The sequence below is a fragment of the Pan paniscus genome, chromosome 6, assembly GCF_029289425.2.
Source record: "Pan paniscus chromosome 6, NHGRI_mPanPan1-v2.0_pri, whole genome shotgun sequence".
NCBI lineage: Eukaryota > Metazoa > Chordata > Mammalia > Primates > Hominidae > Pan > Pan paniscus.
Window position 1 is genome coordinate 28,178,825 of NC_073255.2, and position 14,747 is coordinate 28,193,571.

The window sequence follows — 14,747 nt, forward strand, 5'->3', positions numbered from 1 at the left end:
CTACTTGATCAAAAGCTACTAAAAGTTAGTGTACTCCTTCATTTCAACAATTTCAAATAGAAATCCATTTGATGATTAAAGATACATACTAGTCAGTTTGCTAGTAGTCTCTGAAATCACCTGCTAAAAGGGAGATGAAAAGTCTTAAGCATCAAACAACCTTAACTAATTCTATCAGGTAGGAGCACCTGTGGGAGAATTGCTTCCATGTGAGAAAGATACAAAAGCTTATTTTAGAGCCCACTTGCCTGGCAAGCATAGAAGTGACCAGTTATTTTGACAACCACTTGGTCATTCTCATCAGGTGTCTGGTCACGAGGGACAACAACTTCTGCACTTGACAAATTCTGAAGTTCATTCACCTGAAAGAGAAATATAAATCACATTAAGTGGCAGTTTTAAAAACTTACTTCCTAAGCACTTACTGTGCGCCAGACAGTGAGCTATGTATGGCTTTACAAATTTCATTTAATCCAGTGGTAATTCCATGAGGTTATTAGAATTATCCCCAACTTCAAGATGATTAAGGCTCATCCAAAGAAATTGATTTGTCCAGTTATACAAGTGAATGGCAAAACCAGATTCAAATCCTGAGTCTGATTCCAAAGTGTATGTACTCAATCACTTCAAAATTATAAATAGCTTTGAAACCCACTTACAAGTTATATGTATTAGAGACTAGAAACAGTTTGCTTTTTTTCCATTACAGATGTAACAAGCTGTAGATGAAATTTTTAAAATTCCTGTTAAGTGTCTGTTCCATAAAAAGCTAAAGTTTTATCAGGAGAACGTTAAATGCCCTTTATAAATATAGGACAATCCTCTCACACAAAGTGATCTGAAAGAGATGCATTACTTTCACTAATAGCTGGCACCAACACTCAGACAGGAAACAAAAGGCAATCTTCTCCAAACCTTGGTCAAGATGGTCCTGCTTTTTATAAATTAGCCAAAATTCGGGGACTTGGAACTCCTAAGTACCTTTCAACGCTTTCCCTTTCATACCACTGCACAGGTTTTGCTGAAGTACTTGCCGTTTTGCCTCCTTTTCCAATAACTCTGCCAGCAGCAAAGGATGGCACTCTGATATGAGCTTCAAGTTTCACCTCTTCTTTAGGACTAACAAAGTTTTCTTCTTTAATTTTTCCATAAATTCTTCCCTGAGCCTGCAGATGAAAACACATCCTATTAGTGTCATTCATGTATGAAATGGAAAAGGTCAGTTAACTTGAAAGATGGCCCAAATCCAAGTGGGATAGCCCTTTGCAGTGATACATCTACATTTCATAGATTGTTGAAAATAACATAGAAGAGAGCAGTTAGAAGTCCTAAAAGGTTGACAATAACTACTGCCCATCACAGTAGAGGCAAATGAATGCTTGGTGAAAGAAGGATAAACCATATTCTTCTGATGAAAACAGTTAAAGGCAATTAATAACCTAATAAAAATGAATTTTTGTGGGCAAATGGCCATTTGTACTAAAATTGTGATAGGTAAAACTTCTCATGCTGGCCATGAGACATCAGTTGCATTTTTCTTTCCTTTTTGCTGGAGTCAGGGTCCTCCTGTTGTCCAGGCTGGAGTGCAATGGTACAATCATAGCTCACTGCAGCTTCAACCTCCTGGGCTCAAGCGATCCTCCTACCTCAGCCTCCTGAGTAGCAGACTACAGGCATGCAACACCACACCTGACTTTTTTTTTTTTTGAGACGGAGTCTTACTTTGTTGCCCACGCTGGAGTGCAGTGGCATGATCTTGGGTCACTGCAACCCCTGCCTCCCAGATTCAAGTGATTCTCCTGCCTCAGCCTCCCGAGTAGCTGGGACTACAGGCCCTCGCCACCACACCTGGCTAATTATTTTTGCATTTTTAGTAGGCATGGGGTTTCACCATGTTGGTCAGGCTGGTCTCGAACTCCTGACCTCAAGTGATGTGCCCACTTCAGCCTTCCAAAAGTGCTAGAATTACAGGTGTGAGCCACCGGGCCACTAATTTTTATAGAGATGGGGGTCTTGCTATGTTGCCACGCTCATCACAAACTCCTGGGCTCAAGAGTCCTGCCTTGGCCTCCCAAAGTGTTGGTATTACCAGTGCAAGCCACCACACCTGGTCACATTTTTTTTGAGCAAAAGAGACAGAACTGCAGAGTCAGCTATGCCAAGCTCACTAAAAGTCAAGCTCACATCTACATGGGCCAGTTAGAAACCTGCTGAGAAAAATGTTTTCAATTTAAATGTGTTTCATACTCTTAGAAAGGTGGTTTTTCCTTTGAATATTTTAAAGAGGCTACAACATCAAGATAAGACACTTTTTTCTTTTTTGAGACAGAGTCTCACCCTGTCATGCAGGCTGAAGTGCAATGGCATGATTTCGGCTTACTGCAACCTCCGACCCCCGGGTTCAAGCCATTCTCCTGCCTCAGCCTCCCGAACTAGCTGGGATTACAGGTGCCCGCCACCACACCCAGCTAATTTTTTGTTGTTATTTTAGTTGAGACGGGGATTCACCATGTTGGCCAGGCTGGTCTTGAACTTCTGACCTCAGGTGATCCACCCACCTTGGCTTCCCAAAGTGTTGGGATTATGGGCATGAGCCACTCACTGTGCCCTGCCTTTTATTTATTTATTTATTTTTTTTTTTAGAGACAGAGTCTCTTTCTCTGTGGTGCGATCTCAGCACACTGCAACCTCTGCCTCCTGGGTTCAAGGGACTCTCCTGCCTCAGCCTCCTAAGTAGCTGGGATTACAGGCACCCACCACCATGCCTGGCTAATTTTTGTATTTTTAGTAGAGATGGAGTTTCGCCATGTAGGCCAGGCTGGTCTGGAACTCCTGGACTCAAGTGATCTACCCACCTAGGCCTCTCAAAGTGCTGGGATAGCAGGCGTGGGCCACCGCGCCTGGCCAAGACACTTCTGATATTTAGAGTCAATACATCCTATCACCTACTGCATGCAACTATATAAACAACCTATTATGTATAAACAACCTATTACATACAGCAAAGGAGAAAGGAGCCTGAGAGTTGGTTTGACAAGCTGCCAGGGTAAACCACGAAAAACAATAGTACCCAACACGCGTTCCCTGATTCAGAAAGCTGAGCTCATTTTAGGGCACTACTGACAAAACAAAATTCATCTTGATACCCTATATTCCAATGATCCTTAATGCCTCAAGCCAATGACGTAGATATTACTATTACTTAACACAGTCAAAAAGACACTAGGGATATACACTATCCTCCAAAACTGAAGCTCTTGAATTTGTAAGAAAAAATACGGGGTAGGTGGTTTACCATTCCTTAGATCTCTAAAGTAAAACATTCATTTAGCATTGTCACCAATCACATAAATGAAATTTAACTACTATGGCTTAAGTGTTACATTTAAGTTAACTATAAAACATGAGTTTTATTAGCGAATACAGGGAAAGAACTTTGAAGTTCCTATCATACAAACATCATAGGAGTTGCAGGACAGTAATTCCACTTATAAGACTAAAAGCTCAGCACCAAGGAAAGACATGTTTGTATTTATCTTTTAAGATTTCAAACTAAAAGTGACCCTGAGGGTTTGGGATAGGAAGCAGTTTTCAACAATTCTGAGTTAAGATTTGAACTGCCTGGATCACAAGGCTGCTGTGAAGGAATAAATTTCTTCACATGATTTTCTTTCTTCACCTAACCACCCACATCTCAAAGCACCTCCTTCGTTTCCCATTCTTCCCATAAATGAAGTGAAAGCAGCTTTGGGTTTTTAGTGAAAAATAGCCCAGAGAAAATAGAAGTCAAAGAAAGTGATTTTTTTTTTTTTTTGTTTGATTTAAGGGAGAGAGGTGGGGTGGGGAGAGAACTGTATGCACTGTTACTAGTTACTGTTACACTTTAAGGCTAAGAAAACTAAGGCTTGGCCAGGAGCACAGTGACTCATGCCTGTAATCCCAGCACTTTGGGAGGCCAAGGTGGGCGGATCACTTGAGGTCAGGAGTTTGAGTGTGTGGCCAACATGGTGAAACCCCATCTCTACTAAAAATAAATTGGCTGGGCGTGGCGGCACATGCCTGTAATCCCAGCTACTCGGGAGGCAGAGGCAGGAGAATCGCTTGAACCCAGGAGGTGGAGTTTGCAGTGAGCTGAGATCACGCCACTGCAGTCCAGCCTGGGCGACAGAGTGAGACTCTGTCTCAAAAAAAAAGAGAAAAAAAAAAGAGAGAAAAAAAACTACAGCTTAAGGTTAAATAGTTGTCTTCTTACACAGCCACTAAATGTTCTAAGACAAGACACCCATACTAAATTTTATGGGAGAAATCATACACTAAAAGGAATATATTTATGAATTTGGCATGGTCTTAGTCTGATTCATCCATAGTCTGTTGAATACCCCCAGCATGCTAATTTTGTGCTGCCCATGTGTTAGGCACTTTTCTAAACATTTCATTTATTGTGTAAACCTTAAACTACCTTAGGATGTAGGTGCTCTTATCCCTGGTTTTACAGAAAAAGGTTAAGTAACTTGCCCAATGTCATACAAGGCAAATGGCAGAGCTAGGATTTGAACTAGCAGCCTGGCTGCCAAGTCTCAGCTCTGCCATCTCTCAGTAGACACTGAAAGGCACAGTGCAGCCCCAAAGACCTCAAATCCCACTAAACGTGCAATGGTTCATACCAGAACAAACGCTACAAGAGCTCCTGCCATTCCTATCTCTAACATCCCAGGGATTAGAGAGACTTGTAGTCTATGGGCAGGGTCTAACAGAGATAATCCAAGGGTAAGGAAAAAGGGGGCATTTTAATTCAAGTCTAGGCAATCTCAGGGACAGGAGGGAAAACATCTGAAAACAAGTTTCCAAGGCATATTAACCTGGCAGGTTTGTAAATTTTAAGGTCTCACCTTAGCATAGGATTACAAACCATTGAGCAAAATTAACCTTTGAGAGACAGGTAAACCCAGCAACCAGTACAGAACTCTTAAAGACTTTTGGTTAATTTCGAAATATAATTTTGAGTGTGATTCTACTCAGCTCTTAGACAAGAATTTCCATTGACTCTTTCTGAGATTTAGACATATTTAAAGGAGACGCCAGGTTATGGACTACCTGTGCATTTGTTACCTGTGGACATAGCACATACTCTAGAGCACATACCTTGAACTGAGCCTCTGGTGGTCCAGTGATAATCACCATCCTCACTTTAGCATCTGGTGCTTCCGCTGGAGCAATCTGTAACAGACCCAACAACAAGTTATGATACTTTCAGGTATCACTGATAGGCATCTTGGGCCAACCAGCCTAACATTTGCGTGTGACTGGCTGAAATGCAGAATTAAAGCCTTCGTGAAGGAAATTAGGGAGAGGCAGCAATCACTGTGGGTTCACAATTTAGGCCTCCCTCCTGCATATACTATATACTTATTCTGTGCCGGGCCCTAATGGAGACCTCCACGTGCTGTCTCTCAGCTAATCCTCACCACATCCTGATGAAGTAGTATTACCTCCACTTCACAAATGCGGAAATGGAAGGCTGGAGAAATTGAGTTATCTGGACCATGATCACACAGCTAACAGAGCTAGAGGGAGAGCTGGGTCTGCCTCCATTGCCTGTGTTCACTACACCAGTGGTGCTCAAAGTATGGTCCTTGGCCCACTTGCATCAGGGCTCCTTGGGCTTCCTGTGTATGCAACACACTTTAGAAGTCTCTGTACCCTAAGTATGAAGGATACTGCACACCACATGCCTTTGTTTGTCTGAGGCAGGGTCTTACTGTGTGGCCTAGGCTGGAGTGCAGTGGCGTGATCATAGCTCACTGCAGTCTCAACCACCCAAGCTCAAGCGTTCCTCCGACCTCAGCCTCCCAAGTAGCTGGGACTACAGGTGTGTGCCACCATGCCTGGCTAATTAAACATTTATTTATTTATTTTTTGTAGAGATGGGGTCTCACCATGTTGCACAGTCTGGTCTTCAGCTCCTGGGGTCAAGCAATTTGCCTGCTTTGGCCTCCCAAAGTGCTGGGATTACAGGTGTGAGCCACCGCACCTGGCCAACCTTTATTTTCCTTAAATAAGGCATCAAAATACAGAATCTTCAGAACACACAGTTATCTATTATGGCAGACCCCATTATTTGTCCTCTGGTATGTTACCTTCTGTAGTTACAAAATGTTTAGCTGACTGTGCATAGCCTGTATTTTACCCCTTCAACTTCGTCTGGCCAAGTTCTGGGCAATGGAAATATAGGTAGAAATACCCCACAGTAGCTAACAAGAAACTTCCCTAGAAGAAAAGCTCTTTATTGTGTTCTCCTCTCCTACTGGCTGGGCAACAGACCTGATTCCTGGAGCACTGAATGGTGTCAGTCTGGAACCAAGAGGGACCAAGGCCGTACCTGGGGAAGGTGGCTTGGAAGGAACTTAGGTCCAAGGACTTGGTGGGGGCAGAGCCAACACCCAGCCCGGATGTTCACCTCCAAACTGTGTTTTCTGCACGGAGAAGTTAGCCTCCTTGGTGTAAGCCACTGTTGTTTGGGGTTTTCTTCATATCCTTATGTAACCCTAATAGTGTCTTTTACATTCTATTCAAATTATAAAGTGGCAAGAAGATTCATATTTCTGTAACTTACTTAAAGAACCAGAGAACCACAGCTGGTAGAACAGTACCTTAATTGAAGCTCCAGCAAAGCGAGAAAGCTGCTTGATGTGCTGGCCCTGCTTGCCGATGATGGCACCGACTGATAGAGCTGGGATAAACAGATGAACAGTCTCCGTTTCTGATTGCTGTTAGAAAAGAAAGCCAGGACACGCATGTTTATTTGCTACAAATCAGGCTTTTGTTAACATTAGCTTTAGGAAGGACACCTTCTCATGCAGTAGGAATACCAGGAAAGTTTAAGGAAAAGCTACCATAAGAAGTTGACCAGACCTTACCTAATAGGTCAAGAAGATCTCATACAGTCATCCTGAAAACAGTGGTATTTAAAATTTCACTTTTCTCTACTGTTGCCTTAAACTTTAAAATGTCACTGAGTTATGGATTTAAAAGATATGTAGATGTTGTAAAGTTTAATCATATTAGAATAGCGGGACATGCCTGCATTAAAAATTAAGTAAGAGCCCCCTACCACTCTCAAGGTAGATTCTTAACAAGTAAATGAAATTCTGGGCTACATATCAAACACAACAGAACTCAAGGACGCCAGCTCCACACCTTATCTATGTAAGTTTCACTCCTTAAACACATACATAGTGAAGTGTTTAAGAGAAAAGCTGAATTTTGTTACATATGACTAAACTGTATGAAACCTTACCACTGTCATTCAATAGTTATCACATCCAAGCACAGGACAGGATTAGGAGAGAGCTAATTCACTTTAGTGGTAAGATGCCCTAAGATGCTTTCCCACAGAATTCCTTATTCCTTCCATCTGTGCCTTCCCTTTGCTTTTTTTTTTTTTGAGATGGAATCTCACTCTTGTTGCCCAGACTACAGTGCAATGGCACGATCTCGGCTCACTGCAACCTCTGCCTCCCGGATTCAAGCTACTCTCCTGCCTCAGCTTCCCAAGGAGCTGAGATTACAGGCACTTGTCACCACACCCAGCTAATTTTTTTTTTTTTTTTTGTAGAGATAGGGTTTCACCATGTTGGCCAGGCTGGTCTTGAACTCCTGACCTCAAATGATCCACCCGCCTTGGCCTCCCAAAGTGCTGGGATTACAGGCGTGAGCCACTGCGCCCAGCCCCCTTTGCATTTTATACATGAAGAAATTAGAAAATATTTTGTAGGCTAACTCCTGAAAGGTCATTCATAAATAGATTTTATCTATGTACCTCATTCCTTCACTACTTCCCACTTCAAGCCAGTTGTGCCCTTCCTGGGTCTCTTTTCAAATAGTCCTTGCAGGGATAAAGGACACATTTACTCAAGAGTTCACAGTGACTGGGCTCCTAAAAAGGCCAATTCAAGGTTCAAGGTTCAGTAATGCTACCAGTCAACTAACAGTTCTAAAGTACAGAAGCAGTGCACATAATTTATGCATTTTCCACTTTGTTTACCTTCTAACAATATAGTGAGAAAAACACTTCCAAGGATAAGCTAGTTCCAAGACATATATTACAAGAAATAGTTATTGAAATGAGCCACAACTGAAGAAGCCAGTAATATGCTTTTGTTAAAAAAAAAAAAAAAAAAAAAAAAAAGCCAGGCACAGTAGTTCATGCCTGTAATCCCAGCACTTTGGGAGGCCAAGGTGGGTGGACTGCTTGAGCCCAGGAGTTTGAGACCAGCCTGGGCAACACGGCAAAACCCCATCTCTTCAAAAATTACAAAAATTAGCCAGGCATGGTAGCGCTTGCCTGTGGTCCCAGATACTCAGGGGAGGCTGAGATGTGAGGATCACTTGAGCCCAGGTGGTTCAGGATGCAGTGAGCTGAGATCACACCACTGCTCTCCAACCTGGGTGAGAGTGAAACTCTGTCTCAAAAAAAAAAAAGAAAAAACAAAAAAGAAAAGAAAGAAAAAACCCAGTATGTATACCCAATCAGCAAATGTTTCTAGAAATATTAGAAGATATTTTGTCGGGAGGGAGGAGCCAAGATGGCCAAATAGGAACAGCTCCAGTCTACAGCTCCCAGCGTGAGCGATGCAGAAGACGGGTGATTTCTGCATTTCCATCTGAGGTACTGGGTTCATCTCACTAGGGAGTGCCAGACGGTGGGCACAGGTCAGTGGGTGCGCGCACCGTGCGTGAGCCGAAGCAGGGCGAGGCATTGCCTCACTCAGGAAGCGCAAGGGGTCAGGGAGTTCCCTTTCCTAGTCAAAGAAAGGGGTGACAGATGGCACCTGGAAAATCGGGTCACTCCCACACGAATACTGCGCTTTTCCGACGGGCTTAAAAAACGGCGCACCAGGAAATTATATCCCGCACCTGGCTTGGAGGGTCCTACGCCCACGGAGTCTCGCTGATTGCTAGCACAGCAGTCTGAGATCAAACTGCAAGGTGGCAGCGAGGCTGGGGGAGGGGCACCTGCCATTGCCCAGGCTTGCTTAGGTAAACAAAGCAGCCAGGATGCTCGAACTGGGTGGAGCCCACCACAGCTCAAGGAGGCCTGCCTGCCTCTGTAGGCTCCACCTCTGGGGGCAGGGCACAGACAGACAAAAAGACAGCAGTAACCTCTGCAGACTTAAATGTCCCTGTGTGACAGCTTTGAAGAGAGCAGTGGTTCTCCCAGCACACAGCTAGAGCTCTGAGAATGGGCAGACTGCCTCCTCAAGTGGGTCCCTGACCCCTGACCCCCGAGCAGCCTAACTGGGAGGCACCCCCCAGCAGGGGCACACTGACACCTCACAGGGCCGGGTACTCCAACAGACCTGCAGCTGAGGGTCCTGTCTGTTAGAAGGAAAACTAACAAACAGAAAGGACATCCACACCAAAAACCCATCTGTACATCACCATCATCAAAGACCAAAAGTAGATAAAACCACAAAGACGGGGAAAAAACAGAGCAGAAAAACTGGAAACTCTAAAAAGCAGAGCGCCTCTCCTTCTCCAAAGGAACACAGTTCCTCACCAGCAACGGAGCAAAGCTGGACGGAGAGTGACTTTGATGAGCTGAGAGAAGAAGGCTCCAGACAATCAAATTACTGTGAGCTATGGGAGGAAATTCAAACCAAAGGCAAAGAAGTTGAAAACTTTGAAAAAAGTTTAGAAGAATGTATAACTAGAATAACCAATACACAGAAGTGCTTAAAGGAGCTGATGGAGCTGAAAACCAAGGCTCGAGAACTACATGAAGAATGCAGAAGCCTCAGGAGCCGATGCGATCAACTGGAAGAAAGGGTATCAGCGATGGAAGATGAAGTGAACGAAATGAAGCAAGAAGGGAAATTTAGAGAAAAAAGAATAAAAAGAAACGAGCAAAGCCTCCAAGGAATATGGGACTATGTGAAAAGACCAAATCTACGTCTGATTGGTGTACCTGAAAGTGACGGGGAGAATGGAACCAAGTTGGAAAACACTCTGCAGGATATTATGCAGGAGAACTTCCCCAATCTAGCAAGGCAGGCCAACATTCAGATTCAGGAAATACAGAGAACACCACAAAGATACTCCTCAAGAAGAGCAACTCCAAGACACATAATTGTCAGATTCACCAAAGTTGAAATGAAGGAAAAAATGTTAAGGGCAGCCAGAGAGAAAGGTCGGGTTACCCACAAAGGGAAGCCCATCAGACTAACAGCAGATCTCTCAGCAGAAACTCTACAGGCCAGAAGAGAGTGGGGACCAATATTCAACATTCTTAAAGAAAAGAATTTTCAACCCAGAATTTCATATCCAGCCAAACTAAGCTTCATAAGTGAAGGAGAAATAAAATCCTTTACAGACAAGCAAATGCCAAGAGATTTTGTCACCACCAGGCCTGCCCTAAAAGAGCTCCTGAAGGAAGCGCTAAACATGGAAAGGAACAACCAGTACTAGCCACTGCAAAATCATGCCAAAATGTAAAGACCATCAAGACTAGGAAGAAACTGCATGAACTAAAGAGCAAAATAACCAGCTAACATCATAATGACGGGATCAAATTCACACATAACAATATTAACTTTAAATGTAAATGGACTAAATGCTCCAATTAGAAGACACAGACTGGCAAATTGCATAAAGAGTCAAGACCCATCAGTGTGCTGTATTCAGGAAACCCATCACGTGCAGACACACACATAGGCTCAAAATAAAAGGATGAAGATCTACCAAGCAAATGGAAAGCAAAAAAAGGCAGGGGTTGCAATCCTAGTCTCTGATAAAACAGACTTTAAACCGACAAAGATCAAAAGAGACAAAGAAGGCCATTACATAATGGTAAAGGGATCAATTCAACAAGAAGAGCTAACTATCCTAAATATATATGCACCCAATACAGGAGCACCCAGATTCATAAAGCAAGTCCTGAGTGACCTACAAAGAGACTTAGACTCCCACACATTAATAATGGGAGACTTTAACACCCCACTGTCAACATTAGACAGATCAACGAGACAGAAAGTCAACAAGGATACCCAGGAATTGAACTCAGCTCTGCACCAAGCAGACCTAATAGACATCTACAGAACTCTCCACCCCAAATCAACAGAATATACATTTTTTTCAGCACCACACCACACCTATTCCAAAATTGACCACATACTTGGAAGTAAAGCTCTCCTCAGCAAACGTAAAAGAACAGAAATTAAAACAAACAATCTCTCTGACCACAGTGCAATCAAACTAGAACTCAGGATTAAGAAACTCACTCAAAACTGCTCAACTACATGGAAACTGAACAACCTGCTCCTGAATGACTACTGGGTGCATAACGAAATTAAGGCAGAAATAAAGATGTTCTTTGAAACCAACGAGAACAAAGATACAACATACCAGAATCTCTGGGACACATTAAAAGCAGTGTGTAGAGGGAAATTTATAGCACTAAATGCCCACAAGAGAAAGCAGGAAAGATCCAAAATTGACACCCTAACATCACAATTAAAAGACCTAGAAAAGCAAGAGCAAACACATTCAAAAGCTAGCAGAAGGCAAGAAATAACTAAAATCAGAGGAGAACTGAAGGAAATAGAGACACAAAAAACCCTTGAAAAAATTAACGAATCCAGGAGCTGGTTTTTTGAAAGGATCAACAAAATTGATAGACTGCTAGCAAGACTAATCAAGAAAAAAAGAGAGAAGAATCAAATAGACACAATAAAAAATGATAAAGGGGATATCACCACCGATCCCACAGAAATACAAACTACCATCAGAGAATACTACAAACACCTCTACGCAAATAAACTAGAAAACCTAGAAGAAATGGATAAATTCCTCGACACATACACCCTCCCAAGACTAAGCCAGGAAGAAGTTGAATCTCTGAATAGACCAATAACAGAAGCTGAAATTGTGGCAATAATCAATAGCTTACCAACCAAAAAGAGTCCAGGACCAGATGGATTCACAGCCGAATTCTACCAGAGGTACAAGGAGGAACTGGTACCATTCCTTCTGAAACTATTCCAATCAATAGAAAAAGAGGGAATCCTCCCTAACTCATTTTATGAGGCCAGCATCATCCTGATACCAAAGCCGGGCAGAGACACAACCAAAAAAGAGAATTTTAGACCAATATCCCTGATGAACATTGATGCAAAAATCCTCAATAAAATACTGGCAAACCGAATCCAGCAGCACATCAAAAAGCTTATCCACCATGATCAAGTGGGCTTCATCCCTGGGATGTGAGGCTGGTTCAATATACACAAATCAATAAATGTAATCCAGCATATAAACAGAACCAAAGACAAAAACCACATGATTATCTCAATAGATGCAGAAAAGGCCTTTGACAAAATTCAACAACCCTTCATGCTAAAAACTCTCAATAAATTAGGTATTGATGGGATGTATCTCAAAATAATAAGAGCTATCTATGACAAACCCACAGCCAATATCATACTGAATGGGCAAAAACTGGAAGCATTCCCTTTGAAAACTGGCACAAGACAGGGATGACCTCTCTCACCACTCCTACTCAACATAGTGTTGGAAGTTCTGGCCAGGGCAATTAGGCAGGAGAAGGAAATAAAGGGTATTCAATTAGGAAAAGAGGAAGTCAAATTGTCCCTGTTTGCAGATGACATGATTGTATATCTAGAAAGCCCCACTGTCTCAGCCCAAAATCTCCTTAAGCTGATAAGCAATTTCAGCAAAGTCTCAGGATACGAAATCAACTTACAAAAATCACAAGCATTCTTATACACCAATAACAGACAAACAGAGAGCCAAATCATGAGTGAACTCCCATTCACAATTGCTTCAAAGAGAATAAAATACCTAGGAATCCAACTTACAAGGGATGTGAAGGACCTCTTCAAGGAGAACTACAAACCACTGCTCAATGAAATAAAAGAGGATACAAACAAATGGAAGAACATTCCATGCTCATGGGTAGGAAGAATCAATATCGTGAAAATGGCCATAGTGCCCAAGGTAATTTACAGATTGAATGCCATCCCCATCAAGCTACCAATGACTTTCTTCACAGAACTAGAAAAAACTACCTCAAAGTTCATACAGAACCAAAAAAGAGCCCGCATTGCCAAGTCAATCCTAAGCCAAAAGAACAAAGCTGGAGGCATCACACTACCTGACTTCAAACTATACTACAAGGCTACAGTAACCAAAACAGCATGGTACTGGTACCAAAACAGAGATATAGATCAATGGAACAGAACAGAACAGAGCCCTCAGAAATAACACCGCGTATCTACAACTATCTAATCTTTGACAAACCTGAGAAAAACAAGCAATGGGGAAAGGATTCCCTATTTAATAAATGGTGCTGGGAAAACTGGCTAGCCATATGTAGAAAGCTGAAACTGGATCCCTTCCTTACACCTTATACAAAAATCAATTCAAGATGGACTAAAGACTTAAACGTTAGACCTAAAACCATAAAAACCCTAGAAGAAAACCTAGGCATTACCATTCAGGACATAGGCATGGGCAAGGACTTCATGTCTAAAACACCAAAAGCAATGGCAACAAAAGCCAAAATTGACAAATGGGATCTAATTAAACTAAAGAGCTTCTGCACAGCAAAAGAAACTACCATCAGAGTGAACAGGCAACCTACAAAATGGGAGAAAATTTTCGCAACCTACTCATCTGACAAAGGGCTAATATCCAGAATCTACAATGAACTCAAACAAATTTACAAGAAAAAAACAAACAACCCCATCAAAAAGTGGGCCAAGGACATGAACAGACACTTCTCAAAAGAAGACATTTATGCAGCCAAAAAACACATGAAAAAATGCTCACCATCACTGGCCATCAGAGAAATACAAATCAAAACCACAATGAGATACCATCTCACACCAGTTAGAATGGCAATCATTAAAAAGTCAGGAAACAACAGGTGCTGGAGAGGATGTGGAGAAATAGGAACACTTTTACACTGCTGGTGGGATTGTAAACTAGTTCAACCATTGTGGAAGTCAGTGTGGCGATTCCTCAGGGATCTAGAACTAGAAATACCGTTTGACCCAGCCATCCCATTACTGGGTATATACCCAAAGGACTATAAATCATGCTACTATAAAGACACATGCACACGTATGTTTATTGCGGCATTATTCACGATAGCAAAGACTTGGAACCAACCCAAATGTCCAACAATGATAGACTGGATTAAGAAAATGTGGCACATATACACCATGGAATACTATGCAGCCATAAAAAATGATGAGTTCATGTCCTTTGTAGAGACATGGATGAAATTGGAAATCATCATTCTCAGTAAACTATCGCAAGAACAAAAAACCAAACACCGCATATTCTCACTCATAGGTGGGAATTGAACAATGAGAACACATGGACACAGGAAGGGGAACATCACACTCTGGGGACTGTGGTGGGGTGGGGGGAGGGAGGAGGGATAGCACTGGGAGATATACCTAATGCTAGATGACGAGTTAGTGGGTGCAGCGCACCAGCATGGCACATGTATACATATGTAACTAACCTGCACATTGTGCACATGTACCCTAAAACTTAAAGTATAATAATAAATAAATAAATAAAAAAGAAGATATTTTGTCTTACACAACTTAGACATGAACTACTTGATAAACACTTTCATGGGATTCTCTTGAATCTTAGATTCCTATTGCATAATACTATAAATTCAGCTCCCAAGTACTCAAGTTAACCCATCAGTACTG

At 42.2% G+C, this 14,747-nt stretch overlaps 1 protein-coding gene across 4 annotated transcripts in view; it reads right to left on the reverse strand.

The window, feature by feature from the left end:
* The window catches only part of IGF2BP3 (insulin like growth factor 2 mRNA binding protein 3), a 153,477-nt gene that overhangs the window by 2,271 nt on the left and 136,459 nt on the right, over positions 1 to 14,747 (reverse strand). For all 4 annotated transcript variants that reach the window (XM_003807939.8, XM_034963801.3, XM_008960055.6 and 1 more), the window contains 4 exons: positions 6,651 to 6,767; positions 5,143 to 5,217; positions 1,035 to 1,166; positions 249 to 362 (listed from right to left, as the gene is read on the reverse strand). In XM_003807939.8, the coding sequence (XP_003807987.1) occupies positions 249 to 362; positions 1,035 to 1,166; positions 5,143 to 5,217; positions 6,651 to 6,767 (438 nt within the window). The remainder of the gene's footprint in view (positions 1 to 248; positions 363 to 1,034; positions 1,167 to 5,142; positions 5,218 to 6,650; positions 6,768 to 14,747) is intronic.